We start from the raw sequence: 22,211 nt of genomic DNA on the forward strand, positions 1-22,211 counted from the left end.
GGAACTGGAAAATAGGAAGAAGAGCAGCCAGGCAGAATATCCTCCAGAAAAGGGAGCTGAGAGCAAATCTGACAAATGTACCTGGAGTGACCTGGAAGAGGGACTGCTGTCTGAGGAAACAGACTCTCCAGATGACCTCAAGGTCCCTTCTGACTAAATTATCTACACTTCTACAGACTAATTCCTTAAATCAGTATTAATTAATTAATTAATTATTTCCTTAAACCAGCAGGGCAGGCTGGGCTTCATCTGGAAGCATCTCCCCAGGCAGTGGACTATTTCCTAGTCAAGACATTACAAGAAAATAAACCAGAAGAAGATTAACATAAATATTGTTTGAAAGGCTTAATCAGCAGCAAATTGCAATTTTGTGTTTCCAGCTTAATTAGCATGAGTCTGGTTTTCATTGTATTGGGAAGCAGAACGAGGGCAGCAGCAGCAGCAGCACAGATCTGTGTTTGCAGTGATGGAGGAAAACCTCTCCCTGCTCAGGGCTCCTGGAGGCCTCAGCCAGCAGCATTCCCACCAGCTCCAAGAGGGCAGGAAAGGAGCAGCTCCACCTCCACCAGCAGCCCTGGCCCTGTGCTGCTGCTTTGCTCCACGAGTTTGAACTGGCTCTGCTAGTGGGGTTCTTCAAATGCATTTCTGTTTGCAGGGCGAGTGCTAATTAAAATGCAAACCGTGTTTCTCCTGCTCTGAGTGCTCACAACAATGTGATTTCCAGAAGGGCTGTGAGCACAAGGGTCACCCTGCTCTGGGAGTGTTCATGAAGGTGTTTCAGTCCTGCCTAGCACATTTCCAGAGCAGCTCCCCACTCCAGCAGAAGCTGTGCCTGATCCCCCTGTGCCAGCTGGGCTGGGGGTGTATTTTCACCGTGTCCCCAGACAGGTCACTGTGTCCTGGTGACACTACAGGTGCCACCACCACTCCCTACACTGCAGTCACTCAGTGTAGCAGCAGGGCCCCCATTTGGGAAGTACCAAGGACACCTGAACAAGCAACAAATCCCAGGTTTGCTCCGTGCTGGCACATTGCAGAGGTGCTGACAGTGCCCTGACACTGATACACAGGCCTGTCACCTCAGCTGGTGCCAAGCACATCGTGCTGACTCACAGTGCCCCACAGCCAGCCAGAGGAAAGAGAAAAGAGGGGATTTATAGTGCCTGCAGTTTCTGCAAGGGAATGACAGCACTGGCCCTTAACCTGTGCCTGATGCATGGCTCACCCTCTTGCTGCTGCTACAAATAAAGCTGTCACCTGCAGGGACACTGAGCACTGGCAGCAGGGAACGAGCCACGAGCAGAGGCACCAGGTGAGATGGTGACACGTTTCTCCAGTTCTCTGCCCACCCTGGCTGCTCACAAATGCCTCTGCAGGTTGTGGCCAGGATGAGGCTCTGGGCACCCCAGAGCAGCCACCAGAGCCAGTCCCATCCAGGCAAGGCAGCTCTTCCTCTGCCTCACCTGGGGAGCATCACTCCCCACACAGCTGTGGGAAAGGAGCCTTTCCTGGCTCAGCTCCTCCTAAGAGTTTTCAGAGTTCCTAGGGGGAGGAGGAAGAGGAGGAACTGCTGCAGCAGAGCCCCCAAGCCAGGGAAGCAGCTCCTGGAGGCCCCTCAGCTGCATGAGGCTCTGTGGGTGCCCATGGCTCGTGGTGCCAGCACAAGGGCAGGGGCACAGCTGCACCCAGCTATCCATGGTGCACGATCAGCTTGTCTGAGCAGGGAAATGCAGCACTGGGAAAACAGGAAACCTCTGGAAAGTGGATGGCAGGTGTGAGTGATGGGTGAGCCCAGCAAGGATCCATGAACAGCTGATGAGCCGAGGAAAGAGGCAGGGACTGCTCACTGTGCAAACCCAGCAGGGAAATTGCTCACTGTGCTGGGAGGTTACAGCCAGCCCCAAACAGCCCTGACACCCCTGCAGGCGTGGGGGCACCAGGGCAGCAGCTCTGGCCCTGGTGTGAGCTGGGGGATGTGGAGTCACCTGCCCAGACCCACTGAGCCCCAGGGCCCCACTCTGCCCCTCCTCTACACCAGACCCTGTGCTCAGAGCAGGGCCCACCAGCACAGGGACGGGCAGGCAGGACAAGGGCTCCTGTGCAGGCTAAAGGAAGTGGTTTCCCTCAGATCCCTCTGATTTCCCTCAGCCCCTCCATCCCCCAGGATACTCAGCTGGAAAGGCAAGGTAAGAGCAGAGATCCCACTCTGCAGATGACAGTAACTCCCCCAGCCTGGTGCTTTGGGAATTTCACAGCAGAAGCTCCAGGCAGGCAGTGCTGACTCCGGGGTCAGCTGTGTGTGCAGTGCAATCCATCACAGTGCCTGGGACAGCTGCTTGTGAGCAGCAACAGCAGAAAACTCCTCCATGGCCCTCAAGACACTGGGAAAAACCACGCCAGTGCAGGCTGTGCAAGGGCTGGGTGCAGGCAGGGCAGTGGCCCTGGCACTCCACACACACCCCAAGGGCAGAGCTGCTCCCCAGGGACAGGATCCTGGCCCCACACCTCCCCCTCCTCGCTTCCCAGTGACTTCACTTGTCAATCAATGATCAATACCAGGGGACACTTTCATCCATTCCCTGTTTACTTCAGCTTAGCACCATTTCAGAGCAAAACCAAGAGAGAATTCTACATTTAAACGAAGGAAGATCATCACACCAAGAGCTTCTTTCATTCTCTGCATGAGGAGGAAGCAGGTTGTTCTGAGCAGCTCTATCCTGGGGTACCTGAGCACTGAATTTTCAGAAGCACTGACAGTTTAATATCAGTAGGTTTTGATCACATTTGGAACAGAGAGCAGCACAGCTGTAACACCCTCAAAGCCCCAAACCCCTCCACTCCATGTCTGCTTTCCTTCCAGGGCAGATGGCACAGGGTGAGCTCTGGGGCACACGGGGCCTTCCCCACAGCACCCTGACAAGAGCTCAGCTTTCATAATCTCTGTATTCACAAAGGGTAACAGAACAGACATTTGGGAACAGTACAGCAGCTCAAAAAGGTCCAAAAGGGTTATCCAGTCTTTCTTTTTTAATATTTTTTAATTTACCTTGACATAACCCATCGACCTTATTAAACAAGGCCATGATCACCCACTGCTGAGTGCACAGGCACACAGTGCCCAGCTCCACCAGCTCCCAGTCCCAAGGGTTAGGAAGATTCTGGTACCAAGCCATACTTCTTCTTCAGGATTTCAACTGTGGGCGTTAGTGCACTGCAGGGAGAAACAGAGCCATGAGAACAAAGAGCATCAAAACTGCATTTTCTGGGGAAGAGCAATCAGAGAGACACAGGATTGCACTCAGAGCCAAGGAGAGCACAGACTCCAGAAACCACAGCTTCACACAGAAGCTGTGAGAAAGGGGAATTTGAGAGCTCCTGAGGATTTCTGTGTGTGCTCATAATTAGGTTAACACTAATGGGAAGGTGGAACTGCTGTGGGCAGTGAAGCAAAGCAAAGCAAGCAAAGCAAAGCAATGCAGGCCCCACCCCTACCCAAAAGCTTTGCTTCATTTAAAGCAAAGAACAGGCCCAGCCACACTCACCAGCCAGGCCGGATGATGGAGAACTTCCCTGACACAGACAAGTCAACCACAGTTGACCCCAAGCGACACTCTGGGCTCTGCATGTCTCCTATGGGGCCTCCATCAACAACCAAGGACAGCTGAGGCCACAAGTCCTGGAATTCCTGCAAGAGAGCCGGGGGTAACAATCCCGACAGCGCTTTGTACCATTTAAATAAAATAAAAATACAGCAGCAGAGCAACGCTTGGTTTATGCTAAACCCAACAGAGAGAGCCTGGGGCTCTGCCAGAGTGCCCCAGGGACGCGGCAGGGGTGGAGGAGCCTCACCAGCACGGTCAGGGTGCTGCCCTGGGAGCTGACGTTGGCGCTCGTCAGAGCCAGCGGCCCCGGGCAGGCTCGGGCCAGGTCTCTCATGAAGGCGTGGTCTGGAATGCGAACACCAACCAGCTGCAGGGGCACAGGAGGGGGGGACACACGGAAACTGCCTTTAGTTTCGCCTTGCCTAAAGCTCTCTTGGATTAAAGCTGAAACTCTAGAGAATTGACAGGTCTACACCTGCTGGACCTGTGATGACAAAATGGTTTATGTCACGTCACAGGGAGCAGGACAACACAGGGACCATTCTGGGGACAGCTAAGGACAAATGCTACAGCAGCAGCACAAAACCATCCCCCTGCCCCCAGCCCTGCAGCCACGCCCTACCGATGTGAAGGGATTCAGGTCCTTATTTAGCTCTTCTGAACGCTCCAAGACCAGGGTCACCGGTCCCGGGAGCAGGTCCCGCAGCAGCTCGTCGGGAACATTCACACGGCAGTACCTGCAGGGGCAGACAGCGGGTCAGGCGCGCACACGGGGCAGCCCGGCACGGCTCCCCTGCCTCCCGCGGGGCTCGGGCCCGCCGCGGTCCCCGCGCACCGGTAGAGCCGCTCCACGTCGCCGAGGCAGATGGCGAGCGGCTTGGCGCCGTTCCGCCCCTTCAGGCTGTAGATGCTGCGCACGGCGGCCGAGTCCTGCGCCAGGCAGGCCACGCCGTACACCGTGTCCGTGGGCACGGCCACCAGCCCGCCCGCCCGCAGGGCGCCGGCCGCGGCCGCCACCGCCTCGCTCCAGGAACGGGAGCGGCCAGGGGCATCGGGGACAAGGGGGAACGGGAGCGGCCAGGGGCATCGGGGAACGAGGGAGGAACGGGGGGACACGGGGAAACGGGAACGGGAGCGGTCAGGGGCATCGGGGAACAAGAGAGGCCAGGGGGATCGGGAGTCAGGGGAGGGGACGGTGGGACACGGGGGAACGGGAGGGTCCAGGGGCATCGCGGGGTCCGGAGAGGGGACGGCGGGACAGGGGAGGAACGGAGGGAACGGCAGGGTCCAGGGGCTCCGGGCTGACCGCTGTCGGGAACGGGAGGGTCCAGGGGGATCGGGGAACAAGAGAGGAACAGAGGGAACGGGAGCGGCCACGGGCATCGCGGGATCCGGAGAGGGGACGGCGGGACAGGGGGAAACGGGAGCGGCTAAGGGGATCGGAGGGTCCGGAGAAGGGACAGCGGGACAGGGGAGGAACGGAGGGAACGGGAGGGTCCAGGGGCTCCGGGCTGACCGCTGTCCCCGCAGGGTCCGGATGAGCTGGGGAGGCTGCGGGAGCTGCTGGAGCTCCGGCAGCGGCGGCTGCGGTCCCGGATCGCCGCCTGCGAGGAGCTGCGGGCGGCGCTGGCCGCGCTGCGGGCGGCGGTGAGCCCCGGCCCGGCGGGCGGCGCGGGGCCCTGAGGAGCCCCGGGGCACCGAGGATCGGCTCCACCGAAGGGACCGAGGCTTTGGGGCTCCGGGAGCGCAGGGAGCAGTGCCAGCCGCGCCGCCCGGCTCCCCCGCGTGGCCTTGGAGCTCGCTCGGTGTCGCCGCGTTGGTGCCTTATCGCATTAAACTTACACTTCAAAATAAAGCGAGACGGGCTCGGTCTGTATCTCCCCACCCCCGTGTGCTCCTGAGGAGGAGGCACGGCCCCAGCGCCCGTGTGCTCCCAAGGCTGGTTCTTCCCAGGCCGCTCGGGGAGCGGGGCCAGCCCGAGCCGGTGCCGCGGAGCTCGGCACGAACCCCGCGGAGCTCCGCACGGAGCCCGGCTCAAATCCCGCGGAGCTCGGCACCATCCCCGCGGAGCTCCGCACGGAGCCCGGCACCAACCCCGCGGTTTTTCGGGCCCCTGCTCTGCCCCTGCCGAGCCCGGCACGTTCAGGGCTGCAGGGAGGGCTGCGGTGGGAGAGCCCCCAGTTCTGTGTTTCAATTCCCAACGCACCTCACAGAACCTGAGCGGCCAAACCGGGCCAGTGCTGGGAGAGGGAGGAGGGTGAAAAGGCAAACGCTGCCTTTCAGGGTTGGAATGCCTGTTCCTAATGGGACAGGGCAGGATGCTCACACTCCTCTCCCACAGAATACTCTCACGAAAAACTATTATAACACAATGTTTAAATAAGCATTTAATTAGGATTCCATTAGTATTAATATTGCTTTCAATTCCAAAAAGGTTAATTTCCACTTCTTTGCAGATATTTCAAAGTACAATATTAACTTCATACAAAATGAGCAATTAAGCAAACACCATTATTTCACATTCTTCAAAAAATACAAATTCATATTTACTCTTTTGGGTTTTGGAGATGCTCTTCCTTTGGAAGTACTGTACCTGTAACTAACATCTTCACATTGCTCAATGTAAGCACATTTGTTCCCCTGTTTCAGAGTTAAATAAATTCCTTTATTACCATACACACATTCTTGAGAAACTGGGGTTCAGTTCAGCTGTCTCCAAAGCCCCAGGCAGTGCAGCCCCCCAGCCCCAGGAGCTCAGCTGGAGCTGGAGCTGCCCTGGTTGGAGCCAGGCTGGGGTTTGGGCTGGGTGAGGCAAAACAGAGCAGGGTCAGCCCGAGCAGCGGGAGGACAAGAGAGTCACAAACCAGCAACACCAGCAACTGCAACTACAGCACTGCAAACACACCCTCGAGTCTGCTGCAAAAGGTCATGTGAAAAAAATCTTTCTTTAAAAAAAAAGTAGAAACTGCATTTATTTGAGGAAGTGTACACTGCATAATGAACCAAATTTTGGCCAGCTTGCACACCACTGCAGCATGGTGTGGGGTTTCACCTAGTTCCAAAAACACACACTTAGACTATGTACACTACTACATAAATATCCAGTTTAATTTGCATTTCTCAGTGCAGACACAGAATCCAACTTCTAGAACATGTGATAGATATCAAGACAAGACACAAAAAAGTTAAAAGTTCAGCCCTGTCCATGAGAATTGACTACAGGTAACATTTATAAAAACTTGACATTGCTTCCAAAATATGTTACGGAAAAAATAGTATACAATTAAAAACTCTGCAGTCAGAAATTCATAGGGTTTATTAAAGACATGCTCTTCTTTTTTGCCTTACAGTCCAAACTGACTCCAACAGTTCTGCCCAGCTAGCTCAGGTAGCTCCTGCCAAGAAGTTTTCACCCACAGATCTCAAATCATTTCATGGAAACAACACCCTGGCCTGGTTCCGTGGGGAGGATCAAGGCAGCCCGAGGTTCCGAGCCCCACCTGGTGTCCCCCAGCCAGCAGTGGAAGGGATTTTGTGACACCAGAGCTCCTCTGCTCTGCCCCACTGCCTGCTGCCTCACCTCAGAACAAGGCAGCAGCAGCTGCTCATGTCCAGCCACCCCAGGGACAGCCAGCCTGGGCTCAGCCCCATGCCAAGGCAGTTCACCTCGGAGCAGGAGTGCTGGGAACAGCTCACTGCAGATCAAGGACAACGTCGTGGATGGCCACAGCCATGCCACCCCAAGAAATAAGGCAGTAACAGGACATCAGAAACCATCTTGAAGACAAATTTGAAAGGTGCAACATGCCTGTTTGAAAGCAGCTTGTCACTTGTGTTCCCACGTGGGTGACAGAACGAGGACAGGGGAAGGACACACATCCAGGGACACAGCATGTCCAACAGGAGTGACAAGCAGCCCCCAGAAAGCGTGAGAGAAAAGGCTGCTGAAGCACAGTGCTCTCAGAGGGTTATTTGCATAGATTGGACGTTTGCTAACGATGCATAATTTGTCTGGGGCACGGGGAAGGGCAGCACAGCACCCACCACACCTGTTCTGTCAGACAGACACACGGACCACGCGGCACAAGGATCTGTAGCTACAGGTATTGCACCAAGTTAAGTGCTCATCTTTGCACACCCCTGTTAACTTTTACTCAGAGCAAAAATAAACTTTGTGAAAGTATATACAAAAGAAATTGCAGCAATTGGGTTAAAGATAAAATAACCTAAAGTGCATTTTAGATACCAGTATGAGGTTCTGCGGACTTGTCTTCCTGGGGACACCCAGCATTACACAAGTGTCCAACTCGTACTTTGTTCCATGTGATTCAGTACCAGCATTCAAGCAGTGCTGATTTTCCACCCCACCCCTCCCACCCCCCACCTACAAGCACAAAAAGCAATTTCTCCAACCTCCAGCTGCACGCCAAGTCTGCTCACTTGGGTCCTTGCTTGGAGACCAAAGCTACCGAAGTCAGTGACTTGACCCTCTCTACAAATTTTAACTTCTGCACCCATCTAGAAACTATGAGTGACCAAGTAAACCCCCACAAGCACAAAACAGGTGACCTAGAGCAGTGCACTTTTGCTCTCTGACTGATAATTAAAGGGGTTCATGCAGACTTTGTAGAGGCAGGCACGCTGTTCCCAGAGGCTCCAGCACATTAACCCTTTTCTGGGAATCCAGGGCAGAAGCTCTCCTTTCATTAACCATATAATAGTGAATATGCTAAATGCTGGGGCAGCAAGGAGAGGACAGGAAAATCTCTGGCCTTGCAGAATCTCAGGGCTTTGCTGCAGCTGCCCTTGGATCTCCTCCCATCCCAGCATGGCCCTGGAGCAGGCTGATCACACAGTACTGGGGATGATGCAAGTGTGAAAACATCTCAGACACACAGCACAAACACCCTGCAAAGCAGATGGACAATGAACAACAAAAGCACACACCTGTAAAACACAGTGGATGCACAGCCTGTGTGCTCACAGCATCACACGCTCCTGCCTCAGTACAAGCTCTAGCCAGTTCCACCTGAATTGCAGCCTGCCTGATGCATGTATAAGAGGGAAATGGCAAACCCAATGCACCAAAGAATCAGCAGGACATACTGCTTTTCCTGGAACACAACAAAAAAACAGTAGCTGTGAAGAGAAACAGCAGAGATTGACCCTGGGCACTGGTGCCCATCACTGCAGCTTCACACTGAGCTTCCCAGTTCAGAGACTTTGGTAGTTTCTTCTACTCATTTCAGTCACAAAAGAGTTTCTGAAGATGCTCTCTGGTCCAACCAGGAGCGTGTTTTAGGTTGACTAAGTCATAAGTAGCTAAAGTAAAAAAGCCTCCTTGAAGGCTGTGAAGGCTCAGAAGCAGTTGCTAAATTGCCCAGCTGTCACAGTGCAGGCCACATCTGGGACCCTTGTCCCCCACCAGAGGTAACCCCCACAACTCCTGGGGAATCTTCACACTCTGCATCAGCAGTGTCCCACAAGCACACATCCACACCCACTCACCCTCAAACAGCACAGCTGCACTTGGCCAAGGAAAATGCCTGAGGCCACAGTGAGAGGCACCAGAGGGACCCCCAGGCAGCACTCACTCCCCTCCCAGGTGGAGCTCTAGGCAGGGGACTCCTCCGTGAGGACAGTCCCAACCACACAGGCTTGGGACTGTTTTTTGTGTTCAAAGCAGCTCTTGCTGCCATACAACTCAACTGCAGCACAAAATGAAGCTGCAGGAGAAAAGCAAAGGAGCCACCACCTCGCTGCCCTCACGGATTGCCATGACAGGAACAAAGCAAGAAATGCTTTGTTAACCTGTTTTGTGGATGTCAAACCTCACACCCCTGCTACAACAGCCCTGCCACACACCCAGAGCAAACACCAGCAGCTGTGTGATGCCCTGGAGTTCATCCCTGCAGCTGCCAGCACCGAGCTCTCTGCCCTGGCACAGACACAGAGTGTCCCAGGCACTGAGTGCTCCTGGCACACCTTCTGCCCTCATGGCTCTTTCCCTTCTGCACTTCACCAGGAGCTGTGCAGGAGGGGAAGGCCAGCTCCCTTCAGCCCCTTTCCACCCGTGCCTGGGCAGTGCTTTCTCAGGGGAACAGCAGAGGTGGCTGAAGCCAGTCTCAGTGCTGGTCACTGAGCATGTCACAGGAGGATGAAACACCTGCTGATCACCAGGCAGCACTCACAGGGTTCTCCCCTCCCCAGAGGTACAGAGAGCAGCTCTGATCAAACACAAAGAGTGAAAGATCCCTATCCACTACAGTTTGTATTCCTAAATTGAGTGCAGGGACACTCCCCACTAATTGGCTTACAGTCATTATCTTTGTATCTCACTAATGACAACACTGTAAACTGAATAAAGACTATTTAATATTCTTTCCTTTAACACAAGAAAACTGACAGCCAAAGCCAGAAAGATGGATAAAAACTATAAAATTACATATTTTAAAATAATGCAGCATAAATAAACCATTTAGAATGAGACTGCATTTATTGCAACATTACAGGCTTTTTGGTGGAAGGGGGGGTTTGGATTTGATTTACCCTGAGTAGGTTAGAATATAGACTCTCAGTTTGATATGAAAAACTATTCTGTTGTGTAACATCTTTTAGTCAAGAAATAGCCCCGTGCACAAAAAGCTGGCATTGCAGTAGGCTGGAGGCAGAGTCAGGCAGAAATTATATAGCTCACTGGAAAAAAAAGAAGCATGTATGGACAACTGAAGGACAGACTCACTGAATTCCAACTGAATTTATGTTGAATCTTTCTCAAAATTTTCTTAAGGGTTGTTCTTCACAAAAGATGAGAGTAACCAGCAAAGGCACCATGCTCCTGAATCAACAGTCCCAGGGTTAGGATGATGACTTGTTGCTGAACAGAGCCTAAGAAATCAAAAGAGCAGCAGGCACCAACCTGACCACGCCTGGCACTCACTGCACCCTTCGGAGAGGCCAAGAAAACAGACTGGAGCCAGAGCCAGCAGGGCTCCAACTGTGCTTCCATGTTGTGACACAGTGTCTGCAACACACTCGAGTCCTAGTGGAATTAAATTAACAGATCTATTCTGAAATAAACTCCCCCAAAGCTCCGGGAGGCTTTAGTAGCATCAGTACACAGCAAAACCAGGCACCAGCTCCTCATCAGGTATGTGACAATCGCATTCAAATCACACTGCAGATAAATGCTCTCCCCCAGCTATGCCATTTCCTCCCCACAGCCTCCTTTCCTGGGCTCCCCTTTAGTGCATGGTTAGTAGAGACATGACAGACAGAAGATTAGAGACCCAAGAAGTTGTAACAAAGACCCACTTGCTGCCAGTACCTTAATCCCAAACATAAGTGAGGTGCAATTGGAGACAAAGTAACCCCCCTTTTCCTTTTAAAAATCTTTTTGCACACGAGTAACCTTAACTTCTGTGTTCACATATGACAAGCAAAAGTGACAGACAGTGCAGCCAAAACAGTTCATATATAACTTAGCTATTTCTTTTTTTTTTTACCTTTTCTTTTTTTAGATAGAATCTGAAAGGTGGATGTACCTGGGACGTGACTAAGATGACATCCGTGAAGCAGAAATAAGCCACAAAACTTCCAAAGAGGAAGGAATAAGAATCGATCCTTCAGTTTCTGCTTCTAAGGAGAAGGGTTTTACCCTCCAGGTGCAAAGGAAAATCTGGAACATCTTCACTTAGAGAAGCTGCTATTCAAACCAATTTCTTCCTCACCCTGCAGTAGTGCTTCAATTGGAATTATATTAGACGGGGTTTCAGGGCTTTGGAGGGACAGGAAGTCCGATACATCCATGGCACTTAATGTTTCAGTCTGGGAGTCTGAAGGGTTAACTATCTGACTGCTCTGCCCACAGGAAGGAGGAGCAGAGGAGGAAGGAAAGGTCTGAGGCTGCAGCTGGGAAGCTGGCTGCTCCAAAGCTTTTGATTCAGGTGAGGAACATTCCTTCTTCACGGTGGAGGTGGCTTTGTCCTTGGCAGAGTCTCGGCAGGCACACTGGCACTGGCAGGCCTCCTCCTGCTTTATAATGATAACAGGAACGCTGAGACCAATCTGCTGAACAGGGTTTCCTGAAGGTGGAACAAAGACAAAACACAATGGAACTACATCATTTCACAGCAGGGAGAGAGAAATCAGCTTTGTTCAATCAATTAGTTCAGTGTCACACTTACCTGTGTTACCAGCTACTGGTAATGCAGTGGTAAAAAACACCTTTTCTACTACTTTTGGAACTTGTGGCTTTAAAGAAAAAAACAAACAAGAAAAAATGTGAATTGACTCGAATTAAATTTCTGTTGTTCTAACTCTAAACAGCTACATACATGTTCCAAAAAGACACAAACAAAAACTGGGCTCAAAGCATTGTTTCACTGGTCCTAAAGATTTGGCATAACATCCCCTGCATTATTTGCTGGTGAACTCAGCTTGTGGGTTTTGAGAATTCAATGACTGAATTCTTAAATACTGCTGTGTTTGCTCCCACTGCCTGTACCTGCAGCCACTCACTCGTGTCCTCCTACAGCTGAGAGCCTAAAGTGGCACCAATATTGTCAAAGAGAAAACTCCTGAAGTTTCAGCTATCCAGATTTACTGGAAAACCACAAACATTCTCTTTCCAGAAAATCTCTTTTCATTATCAGTCAAAATTAGGCAGAGACAGAGATTACAAAATGTCTAAACACAACCTTTACAGAGTCTTTTGTGCTTCTATGCATTCGAAGCAATACATTAAGGCCCAGGTACATCCTCAGGCATGGTGGTGCCTGTTCTGAATAAACACACTGACACCTGCTGGCAGAAGTACCCACGAGGAGAAAGAAGAAAGCAAAATCTTTCTGCACCCTGGGTTTCTCTGTGCTCTAATTATTTCCCTGCCTATTCCAGGGGCTGCATTAGTGACATGTACACACATAAACATGACAAACATTATACCACACTGCATCCTGGGTTTATCTTACAGGTTTGACCCCCTCCCTTTCCAAAAGCAAGAGCTCCAAAGCCCTGCTGGATGTACTGACCATTTGTTCTTGGCTTTGTGGGGAACCAGTGGCACCATTTAAGATCCATTGCAAGTTCTGCTCTCCCATGACAATGCTGGGCTGCAGAATGGCGGTGCTTGGAGAAGGAGTAATGGTTATAGTGGGGTTACTGGTCAAAACAGGGTTTGCACCAACAGGCACAGTCTGGACTACAGCTGGCAGGGGCTCGGTGGCACTCGGGGCTGTCGGGGCAGGAGCCCCAGCAACCACTGACAGTCCCTGAACAATGGGCTGCGGTGGAGGCTGGCTGTGCTGCAGGAAGTCTTGGTGACTGGCTGCAAACGGTGTGCTGTGAGGAACAGGCACTTCTGGGGATTGTAAAACAGTTGCAGGATTCCCAAACGCAGCTGGCTGTGAGCCGGGCGCTATGGAGGAGGGAGCAGCGGGGGCTGCCGAGGCTTGCAGCGCTGCCTGGGCCGGCTCAGGGAGGCCGAGCTGCAGGACCAGGGGGAGGGACAACGAGGCCGCGTCTCCTGCCGGGGGCGGGACCGCAGCCACCGAGTCTGCGTCGCCGTTAAACCCTTCCATCAAGGAAGCTGCTGAAAGAGAAACAGAAAAAATATAAATAGATCCGTTCTCATCAGGTCTGAATGATTTTTCAATGAACTTATCAGCTAGCTGATGGATTTTTGCCAAGTAAAGCATTACCACGTTCCTAACTTCAGAATAGCATAAAAACAACCTTAGCAGTGAAATGTAAAAGTAGCTGTAAATTCTAGCTGGTAACACTGGGCTCTACACTGAGCCTGATCAGGCTCATCAGCTCTCTCCAATAAGCCTTTTATCAGGCAGGTTGTGCAGCAGCTTCAAAAAAACAGGATGGTGCTTGAGAGCTCCAGTGCCAGTACTGCAGGACAGTGTGCTGGGCCACCTCCTCTGTCACTGACTGTCACACAGTCTGTGCACACCATGCATCCCAACACCATTGAATTTCAACCCTGAAGTTAAAGCTCTTTTTGCTTCTTAGAGTTATGGTGGGCATTAAGCTTCAGTCCAAAATGCTGAATTCAGTACATGCATGCAGGGCTGTCAAAAACTTCTTTTTAACAGCAGTGCAGATACAACTGGTACCTGTCTGCTGAGACTCATCCTGATTTGCAGTGTGGTCTGGGCTCTGAAACATAGACTCAAAGATGCTTGCTGGTGAGATTGTGCTGAGGTCCTGTCCATGTGTCTACAAACAGAAAACAAAGAGGAAGACATCAGACAATGTTGTATCTCAGGCCTCCACAAAGCCCAGTAAAGCAGTGTCAGAAAGCATGTCAGAAACACTCCTCCAAAGAACCAGCCACCCTCAGGAATGGCAACACCTACTACTTACAGGCTGTAAATTTACACCTGGTTTTTATTACCTGTAATCAAATTTACCAACATAATGAGCAACCCCTACAAAAATAGGTAACTTCTTCAAAAGTAAAAATATATTCCTCTGCATGCACTCTTTATTTAACCCTTATTTCTTGCAGTACTCCATCATAAACAGACATTAATTGGCTGCTTCCAGAACCTTTCTGGAGCAGAAAAAAATAGCTCCATTTTATATGCTGGACTGTGCAATTCTAGTCATCCACAGGAGCAGAACACACTCAGGAGCTGCACCCCGCTCCCACACCACAGCACAAAGAACAACACAGTCTCCTCACTGTCTCATTTTACTCTGTGTAAAATCCAAGCTCAGTCAAGACTTATCAAGAACACTCCTATGGTAAAGTCAGATGCAGAGCTTTCTACAGCAGGTTGAACTGAGCACTGGTTTTGGAGGACAGAATCAAAACTCCAATGAGGATGAGGCAATTCCAGGACAATAACTCACTGGGTTAGAGTTCTCCCGCAATTCTGAATCTGTTGATATGAGGCTTAAATCACTCAGACAAAGTGAGTGACTTGTATCCTGTGAAAAAAAGGAAAACAATTTGAATTATATATTAAAAGAATAATTTCAGAAATGTTTTAAATTACTTTTCAGAGTCCATGCTTTGCTTATATGGGACCCAGGTCTCAGTTCTAAAATCAAAGGATCAAGATTTTTAAGCAAAGGATATTTAGCAGCTATCAAGGATGCTTAACATCTCTGTCAAAGTACTTCCAAAAATCCATATAACCCAGAATTTTAAATTAGCATAGGAACAAATCAACTTTTAGAAAATAAAAAAATAAATAAACCCAGTTAGTATCTATCTTACTTCACATGTTTACCCCACAGCATTGATTCCAACTGAAGCACACACAAGGAAAGCAGCCTGATGGATACAACTGCCCACATGGCAAAGAGAGCACTTTGAAAATCCCAGTCTTAAATATTACACCTTAAGGACAAGCTGCAGACCAAATGATTTCTTCCCCAAGGTCTGGTTTATATCCACCTAACACAGAAACATTAAGCAGAAGTGCTACTAACCTCAGACACATTGTTATTGGGAAGTGCATTATAGGAATGTCCCTTCTCATGACCTTTCATGTGACTCTTGAGACTGTACTGGGTACTGAAAGTCTTCTCACAACCATTGCTGGGACAGAAGAAGGGTTTCTCCCCTAGAGGCAGCAGAGAACACATGTAACAGACTTCAAAACATCCTATCAGACACACACTTTTAAAGCACCTTGCAGAGCAGTATTTCATACAAACAAGACATTTTCTGCCTCTTCACACATTCAGTGTTCCTGGGAGTCCTGCAGGTGAGTGCTTCCATCTCACCATGGGAACTGACACACAGAACAATATTCAATTGTTATGCATCATTACGGATACATTTGTGAAAATATGTTCATTGAATTCAAGACCTGTCAAGCATAAACATAACTGCATAAATGGAAAATCTGGATTTGCCTGGTGCAGGTGCAGGAGTTTGCACTTGGCCTTTTTAAACTCATAAGGTTCACATGGGCACACTCCTCCAGCCTGCAAAGGTCTCTCTGGATGCCACTCCCTCCTTCATACGTGTCACTTGAGCCACTCAGCTCCATGTCACTCCCATATTATATGTCACTATTAATTCCTATTAGAATTCTGAGAGTTAGTATAAACTTAATAAGCTCAATTAAAGAAAATTTTTTAAAACCCATAGAACTTACCAGTATGTGTTCTAACATGTGTTTTGAGGTGGTGGCTTGCAGCAAAAGCCTTCCCACAGCCATCATGCTCACACCTGAATGAGGCATCACAGGACAGTCAGCATCAGCCCCCTTCAATGCATTAGCTACAACCTTAAATCATGCTTTGCAGTAGCCCCAAGACTCTAAAAAGCAGGCCCAAAGCTAAGCTCTGTTAGCTAACAGCAGCTGCTGTGCATGCTACACACATCATAGCAGGGCTCTGAGCAGGACTTTAAAATCCAAGCAGTATTTGGGATGTCTTCTCCATGGAATACACATTGCATCCCAGAAGAGAGCAGCAAAGTGTTTTAAAAGATGCTCACCATGGCACAGGTTTATGTTTAAAAAACTACCTTAACCATTCTTGCCTTTTAGGACAATCACTGCACCCACTGTTAAAGGAAACCGGGGGAGCTCAAGAACAATCAGGCTCCAAAGGCAGCCAGCCACCTTCACTTATTTCTCAGGAGATCACCATTCCATTCAGAGCAGTGACAGCTGCTTTTTGGCAGAGGTGCCTCGTTAGCTGAGCCACAGGAGCCAGCACAGCACCCAGGCACTCACCGAAATGGCTTTTCTCCTGTGTGGGTTCGGATGTGCTTCCTCAGGTCACTGTGCGTTGTGAAGTATTTGCTGCAGCCTTCTGATTCACAGTTAAATGTTTTCCCTGTGTGAAGCCTTTGATGTGCTTTCAACCTAAAAAACATGTCAAAAAAATCCCTCTTATGACTGGTAGGATAAGACAGACCCGGCCTGAGGCAAGCAAGCCTTTCTTTGAAATGTGCAGGGCAGGATCAAAGGCTGCACATATCCTGAGCAGAAGGTAATGAGCTCATGGAAGTGACTGCTATCAGTTCCAAAGTCCTCCAACAAGGCTGAGAGACCCTTGTGTTCATCCACCACCTTCAATGCTACTGGAATATAAAGAAGACACTACAGTTGTCATCCTACCCTTTGGAGAACATTGCCACACTTGAGGGGTTTATATCTGTACCTGTACATGGAAGAAGGAAACAATTGTATTCAAACACAAACACAAAGTAGAGGCAACCTGCAGAACAGCAACAGCCACACCTACAAGAAAATTCACCAGAGCCTTCCCACCTGGAGTGTTGAACACCCCCTCACCTGTACAGTGCTGAACACCCCCTCACCTGCACAGAGTGCTGAACACCCCCTCACCTGCACAGTGTGCTGAATGCCCTGTCACCTGTACTGTTGAACACCCCCTCACCTGCACAGAGTGCTGAACACCCCCTCACCTGCACAGTGTGCTGAACACCCTCTCACCTGCACAGTGTGCTGAACACCCCCTCACCTGTACAGTGTGGAGCACACTCTCACCTGTACAGTGTGTTGAACACCCCCTCACCTCTACAGTGTGGGGAACACCCCCTCACCTGCACAGTGTGCTGAACACCCCCTCCCCTGTACAGTGCTGAGCACACTCTCACCTGTACAGTGTGTTGAACACCCCCTCACCTGTACAGTGTGTTGAACGCCTTCTCACAGCCCTGCACGTCGCACTCGAAGGGCTTCTCCTTGGTGTGCACCCGGACATGGATTTTGAGGCTGTAGGAGGTGAGGAAGGCCTTGCCACAGCCCTCCTGGTTGCACACGAAGGTGTACTCCCCCCGGTGCGTTTTCTGGTGCGTGCGCAGGTTGCCAGCGGTGCTGTAGGTGCGGGGACAGCCCTCAAAGGTGCACTGGTAGCGCTTCACCTGAAGGACAAAATGCTGCAGGCTTAATCCTTTTTAATAATTTCTGGAATCCAGATATGGATGTAGTGCTTTGATGCAGTCAGACAAGAGATTTTGACACCAAAGCCCCCCCCGAAAATTTATGGCCGCCTGTCTGACAAGAACACTTCTGCTGTGCTCCGAGAGGAAGGGAAGGAGCGGCACGTGGGAAAGCAGCTGGGCTTGCAGAACAGGAATCCAACAGAAGGAGGAAAAGGAAAGGAAAAACATAAGGAAGGAAAGGAAAAAACATAATCCAAAATGTTTCTAGTTAAAAATCTGATAAAACAGTTGGAAAGAAAATGGAGGAGCCATCAAACCTGTCCACTACCCACACGTGCAGCACCTGCACCTTAGTCCAGTGCTTCCTGCAGAACTACCCATTTGTGGAGCAGGGAGACAAAGGAAAATGCACTGTCACAATGCTCAAACCCACTGCCCTGTGTGCCCAATTCCCATCAACAACACCTTGGTGTTCAAAACAGTTTTTACCATCTCCCATGGTCTACCCACCAGTCCATTCATTACTTCACTCTATCCCAAACCAGCCTTCATTGAGCCTTGTTCTTCCCTTCTGTGGCTACTGAAGCAGTCAGTGCCTGAAGTGTAAAGGATCACACCAGGTCACAAGGACACCCAAATACAGCTGTCACAGATTTCTCAGTAAGCCACTGAGATCCCTAGGACAACTTCTCATGGAACCCGATTTGGTACAGGCACAAGAGATCATTTACAAACTTGTGTAAGTGGTAACACCTCATGAAATATCATCTTCTCTTGTGAAGCAGAAGGAATACACCCTGATCTGCCTGAATAAAGTTATCCCCCACCATTAATTACCAGACTAATGGCTTTCATTTGACTGTTAAAGTTCAGAAACTTCAACACCTCATAGTGATTGAGGAGCCCAAGAGAGGACTTGGCAAGTCACACCAGCTATAAATCAAGTTCTAGACAGTTCTCCACAACAAAACAGAAATAGCTTCTTGGCTGTTTCCAACCTGTTTTGTAGTGGAAAAAACTGCCAGCAGGACTCCTTTAGGAAAATTCTATAAAGCTGAGTGATCTTTTGTGTATACCAATGCATGGCCTTATTGCTCCCACAACAGGCTGGCATTCCCCTCACCTTGCCTCAGTAAAACCTTCCTGTTTGGAGAACATAAAACCCTCTTGTGAGACAGACAAGAGACCTTCACACAGAAATACCATCATGTGCTGGCTTTGGCTGGGATAGAGCTCATTTTCTTCACTTGTATAGAGCAGGTTCTGGATTTGTGCTCAACATGGGGCTGATAATATAGAGATGGATTTTTTTAGTGCTTCTCATTCTGGATGAGAATGAGATGGATTTTTTTAGTGCTTCTCATTCTGCCCTGCCAGCAAGGGGCTGGGGTTCACAGGGAGTGGGGAGGGGACACAGCCAGGACAGCTGACCCTGGCTGATCAGGGATATCCCAGACCATGTGATGTTATGCTCCGTATAGAAAACTGGGCAAGGAGGAGGAAGAGGAAACATTTTGTGGTCCCCAGTCTCTGTTAGACGTGCTGGAGCCCAGCTTTCCTGGGCATGGCTGAGCTCCTGCCTGCCAGGGAAGCAAGGAATTCACCCCTTCACATTTTCAACTGGTCACTCAGCATTCTCAGAGAAGGAAACAGTAATTTCACTCTAAGCAATCTGCCCTTAATTTATAGCCCAAATCAGGCAGAAATCCTAAATGCAGCATGGTTACAATGCAGTTAGGAAGTCTGGCATGCTGAGGCTGTCACAACACAGGAGCACAGAGCAGTACCACATCAGCAGCAGAAAGCACATTTTATTACATGAGGAGGGTACATCATCCTCCCCCAGATCCAGTACAATCTGTGTATCAGTGCTGAAGTAAATGTTCCTTGTTACAGCTTTAAGGCAGCTGGAAATTAACACTTTACACAACATTTCCCATGGCACACAAGGGATCTGACACAGGCAGGAACTACCTGAAAATCAAGGGAGGGTTCTGTTAAGCTTTCTAGGTGTTTACACTTAGGTCTAGAAGAAAAAGGACAGTATTAATTACAGATTAAGCTGTTTGGTTCCCAGCTGTCACCACCCATGTGTAAGGGAAGGTGGCAGTATCACTTTAATGGCCTTGCAGTGCTCCCCCTCCCTCAAAGGCCAAATCTTTACTTCACAAATCCTTCCAAGCACACCACAGGCAGCAGCAATATCACCACCACGTTCTGAGCAAAACAAACCTTTCTGTGAAGCACCACAGCATTTAATGCTCTTTTCACATCAGCACACTGCACACTGTTCATACACACAAAACCATCAGAGATTGATTTGAAAGCCTCACAGAGACAGCAGCAAGCAGGGCACAACAGAAAACAAACAAGGCAGCAGAGGCCAAGCCCCGGGCAGGCAGGACAGGGCCCAGGGACTCTGAGGCCAAAGGCTGTGGCTTGTGGCCAGGGACAGTGAGGTGCTGCTGGAAGAGCCATGATCCAGCATTTACCTCAGAAAACTCGTTGTGCAATAGCCAACGGGGCTGGAGAAAGCAGAGCCTCACACCCTGGTTCAAAGTCTACAGTACCTGCTCTGTTTGCCTTTAACTCTTCCTGAGCTCACCACCTTCCCCCTAAATGGCCACATTTTCTGTGTCACTGCTGAACAAATAACTCAATTTGAAATAAGAAACTGTAATCGTGCTTGTTCTTACCCACACAGTTACAGTGAGATGTACAACAGAATAATAAAAAGCCAAAAGTACTAAAGTGCAAAATCCCTTTTTAGCTTCATAAATGTCTAAGGCTGACCTGAAAACCTAAGATTTTAAAACAATTATCTCAAGTGTTAAAACTGTTGCAGATATTTCGCAAGTACCAAAGAACAGAGCTGTTGATTTTCAGAGAGACTCAGATGTTTGGAACCTTTAGAGCTCTCCTTTCCTCACCTCCAGACAACTTATCAGACCTTTGAAAGAGCAGCCCAAAAGGCCTTTCACACGTGCTCAGGGCTCAGTGCCACTGCTTTCACACCATGGAATCACTGCCCTCTGCTCTGGGAAATTAATTCCAGAAATGGAAAACAAATTCATATAAAGCATTTCACCAGGAAATCCCACACCTAACAAGCCTTCTGTAAAAAGCAAAGGAGAAAAAATGCAGTCAGGGTCCCACAGAGAGGGAAAGTGAAACACTTCAGCAGCTGCTAAGGACAGTAACTGACAGCAGGAGGCTCAGGCTCACTGAGCACACCTCAGTGCAGCAGCTCCCCAGCTCAGAGCTGACCCCCAGCCCCATTTCCCAGCTCTCAGCCCGATGGTGACAGCTCTGGAGTGTCACAGCCTGTGCCACTGGCACTGCCACCTGGACTCATCACTCCTCACAAACAGGAGCACACAGCCAACCTCCCTCTGCTCCTGCACCCAAAAAGAAGAGTCCCAGGGCAAGCCCTCCCCATTGTGCATCCAGACAGAATTCACCAGGGAAACAGAATTAAGAGCAAACTCCATTTTAACCACACAGCCTGGCCTAAGCTTTCAAAACACATCAGCTGGCAGCTTAAAGCTTCCATCTTCTCACAGCTGCCCTTTGGCACAATAGAACTACAAATAATTTACAATCTGGCATCTCACATTTGGTACTCCAGCTCCCAGCAACGGCCTGGCCCTTAACTGTGACCTGAATGTGCTTTTCTTGAGAATGAAAAGTCCCAGAGTAAGAGCTCAGGTTGTTTCAGCTGCCTCTCAACTCACAAAACAACTCAAGCAGCAAAAAAATCCTGAAAATCACTAAAATGACACACATCAGTGACACAAAGGTGTGCCAGTGCCACACCCTGCTGCCATCCAGTGTCACCAGGTGCCTTCTGGCAGCTTCCTAGGGCAGCAGGTGGTGTCAGAGGGAAGAGGGATGGCCCTGGCACTCGGCAGGGACACGGTTCTCCCCAGCACACTGCAAAGCTGGGGATGACAACCAGAGCAGATTCACACAAAACCCCTGAAAAACAGCAAAACTGCTGCCCCTCTCCTGAAAAAAACAGCAAAACTGCTGCCTCTCTCCTGAAAAAAAACAGCAAAACTGCTGCCCCTCTCCTGAAAAAAACAGCAAAACTGCTGCCCCTCTCCTGAAAAAAACAGCAAAACTGCTGCTTCTCTCCTGAAAACCAGCCCAATTTCAAAGCCTCCAAGGTGCACAAACCCCAGAGTCACTCACCTCCTTCCTCTTGGTCTCTGGGCACTCTGACTGCAGAGTGAGAGTTGCTCCCTCGATGTTCCTTGGCATGGGAGTTGAACCGGGATTTATTGTCAGGTGAATCTGATCTGGAGAAATGATGTGTTGCACGTAACCCTGCGACATCCCTTCATGGTCTGCGATTAAATGAAATCCTTCTTCATGACCCTCGGGCAGGAAAGGCAAGTGGTCACCGCACTGTCCTTCATCCTCCTCATCCTCCAGCACGCTGTGGTCCTGCTCGATGAGCACAGTTGTCCTGTCATACACCGTGCCGGACGAGGAGGACACCAGCCCGTTTTTGTCGGCGAACCTCATCATGTTTTCATCCTGGGCCAAGTCCTCTTCCTCCGCTTCATAGTAGATGGCGTCGCCCTCGGGGCTGTTCTCGCCCATGGCTCCGCGCCTCTCGCCGCGCTACCGGCAGCTCCGGCCGCAGCGGCTCACCTGCAACACAACGACGGGCGAGGCGGGGGTCAGGCGGCTCGGCCGGCCCGGGCCCCGCTTCT

At 50.1% G+C, this 22,211-nt stretch overlaps 2 protein-coding genes across 3 annotated transcripts; both read right to left on the bottom strand.

The window, feature by feature from the left end:
* Positions 1-2,563: 2,563 nt before the first annotated feature.
* On the bottom strand, positions 2,564-4,832 carry YRDC (yrdC N6-threonylcarbamoyltransferase domain containing). Its single transcript, XM_039729079.1, has 5 exons — positions 4,438-4,832; positions 4,225-4,339; positions 3,850-3,969; positions 3,543-3,685; positions 2,564-3,211 (listed from the first exon to the last, which is right to left on the bottom strand). Exons 1-5 carry the CDS (start codon positions 4,830-4,832, stop codon positions 3,148-3,150), a joined length of 837 nt encoding a protein of 278 aa, XP_039585013.1. The 3' UTR covers positions 2,564-3,147.
* Positions 4,833-10,079: 5,247 nt separating this feature from the next.
* Positions 10,080-22,187, bottom strand: MTF1 (metal regulatory transcription factor 1). Of its 2 annotated transcripts, none has more exons than XM_039729121.1 (10): positions 21,685-22,187; positions 17,231-17,469; positions 16,313-16,444; positions 15,728-15,801; positions 15,054-15,187; positions 14,469-14,546; positions 13,727-13,829; positions 12,635-13,191; positions 11,789-11,855; positions 10,080-11,686 (listed from the first exon to the last, which is right to left on the bottom strand). In XM_039729121.1, exons 1-10 carry the CDS (start codon positions 22,096-22,098, stop codon positions 11,292-11,294), a joined length of 2,193 nt encoding a protein of 730 aa, XP_039585055.1. In that variant the 5' UTR covers positions 22,099-22,187; the 3' UTR covers positions 10,080-11,291. The 2 variants fall into 2 exon arrangements, with proteins under 2 accessions (XP_039585055.1, XP_039585054.1); XM_039729120.1 differs by having other exon boundaries at positions 12,635-13,194.
* Positions 22,188-22,211: the final 24 nt, after the last annotated feature.

Source organism: Passer montanus, unplaced genomic scaffold, assembly GCF_014805655.1.
Source record: "Passer montanus isolate IOZ18808 unplaced genomic scaffold, ASM1480565v1 scaffold68, whole genome shotgun sequence".
Taxonomy (NCBI): Eukaryota; Metazoa; Chordata; class Aves; order Passeriformes; family Passeridae; genus Passer; species Passer montanus.

Bases quoted from the DNA above. Each gene is read 5' to 3' on its own strand.
- YRDC (XM_039729079.1), bottom strand. From the start codon at position 4,832: ATGCCCCTGGACCCTCCCGTTCCCCCGTGTCCCACCGTCCCCTCCCCT. The intron at 3,970-4,224 runs GTAGGGCGTGGC...GTGCCCCTGCAG, and splicing joins ACCTGAATCCCTTCACATCG to CTGGTTGGTGTTCGCATTCC. The intron at 3,212-3,542 runs GTGAGTGTGGCT...TTCTCCCTGCAG, and splicing joins TCCATCATCCGGCCTGGCTG to TGCACTAACGCCCACAGTTG.
- MTF1 (XM_039729120.1), bottom strand. From the start codon at position 22,098: ATGGGCGAGAACAGCCCCGAGGGCGACGCCATCTACTATGAAGCGGAG. The intron at 15,802-16,312 runs GTGAGTGCCTGG...TGCCTCATTCAG, and splicing joins ACAGGAGAAAAGCCATTTCG to GTGTGAGCATGATGGCTGTG. The intron at 13,195-13,726 runs GTACCAGTTGTA...TTTCTCTTTCAG, and splicing joins GGATGAGTCTCAGCAGACAG to CAGCTTCCTTGATGGAAGGG.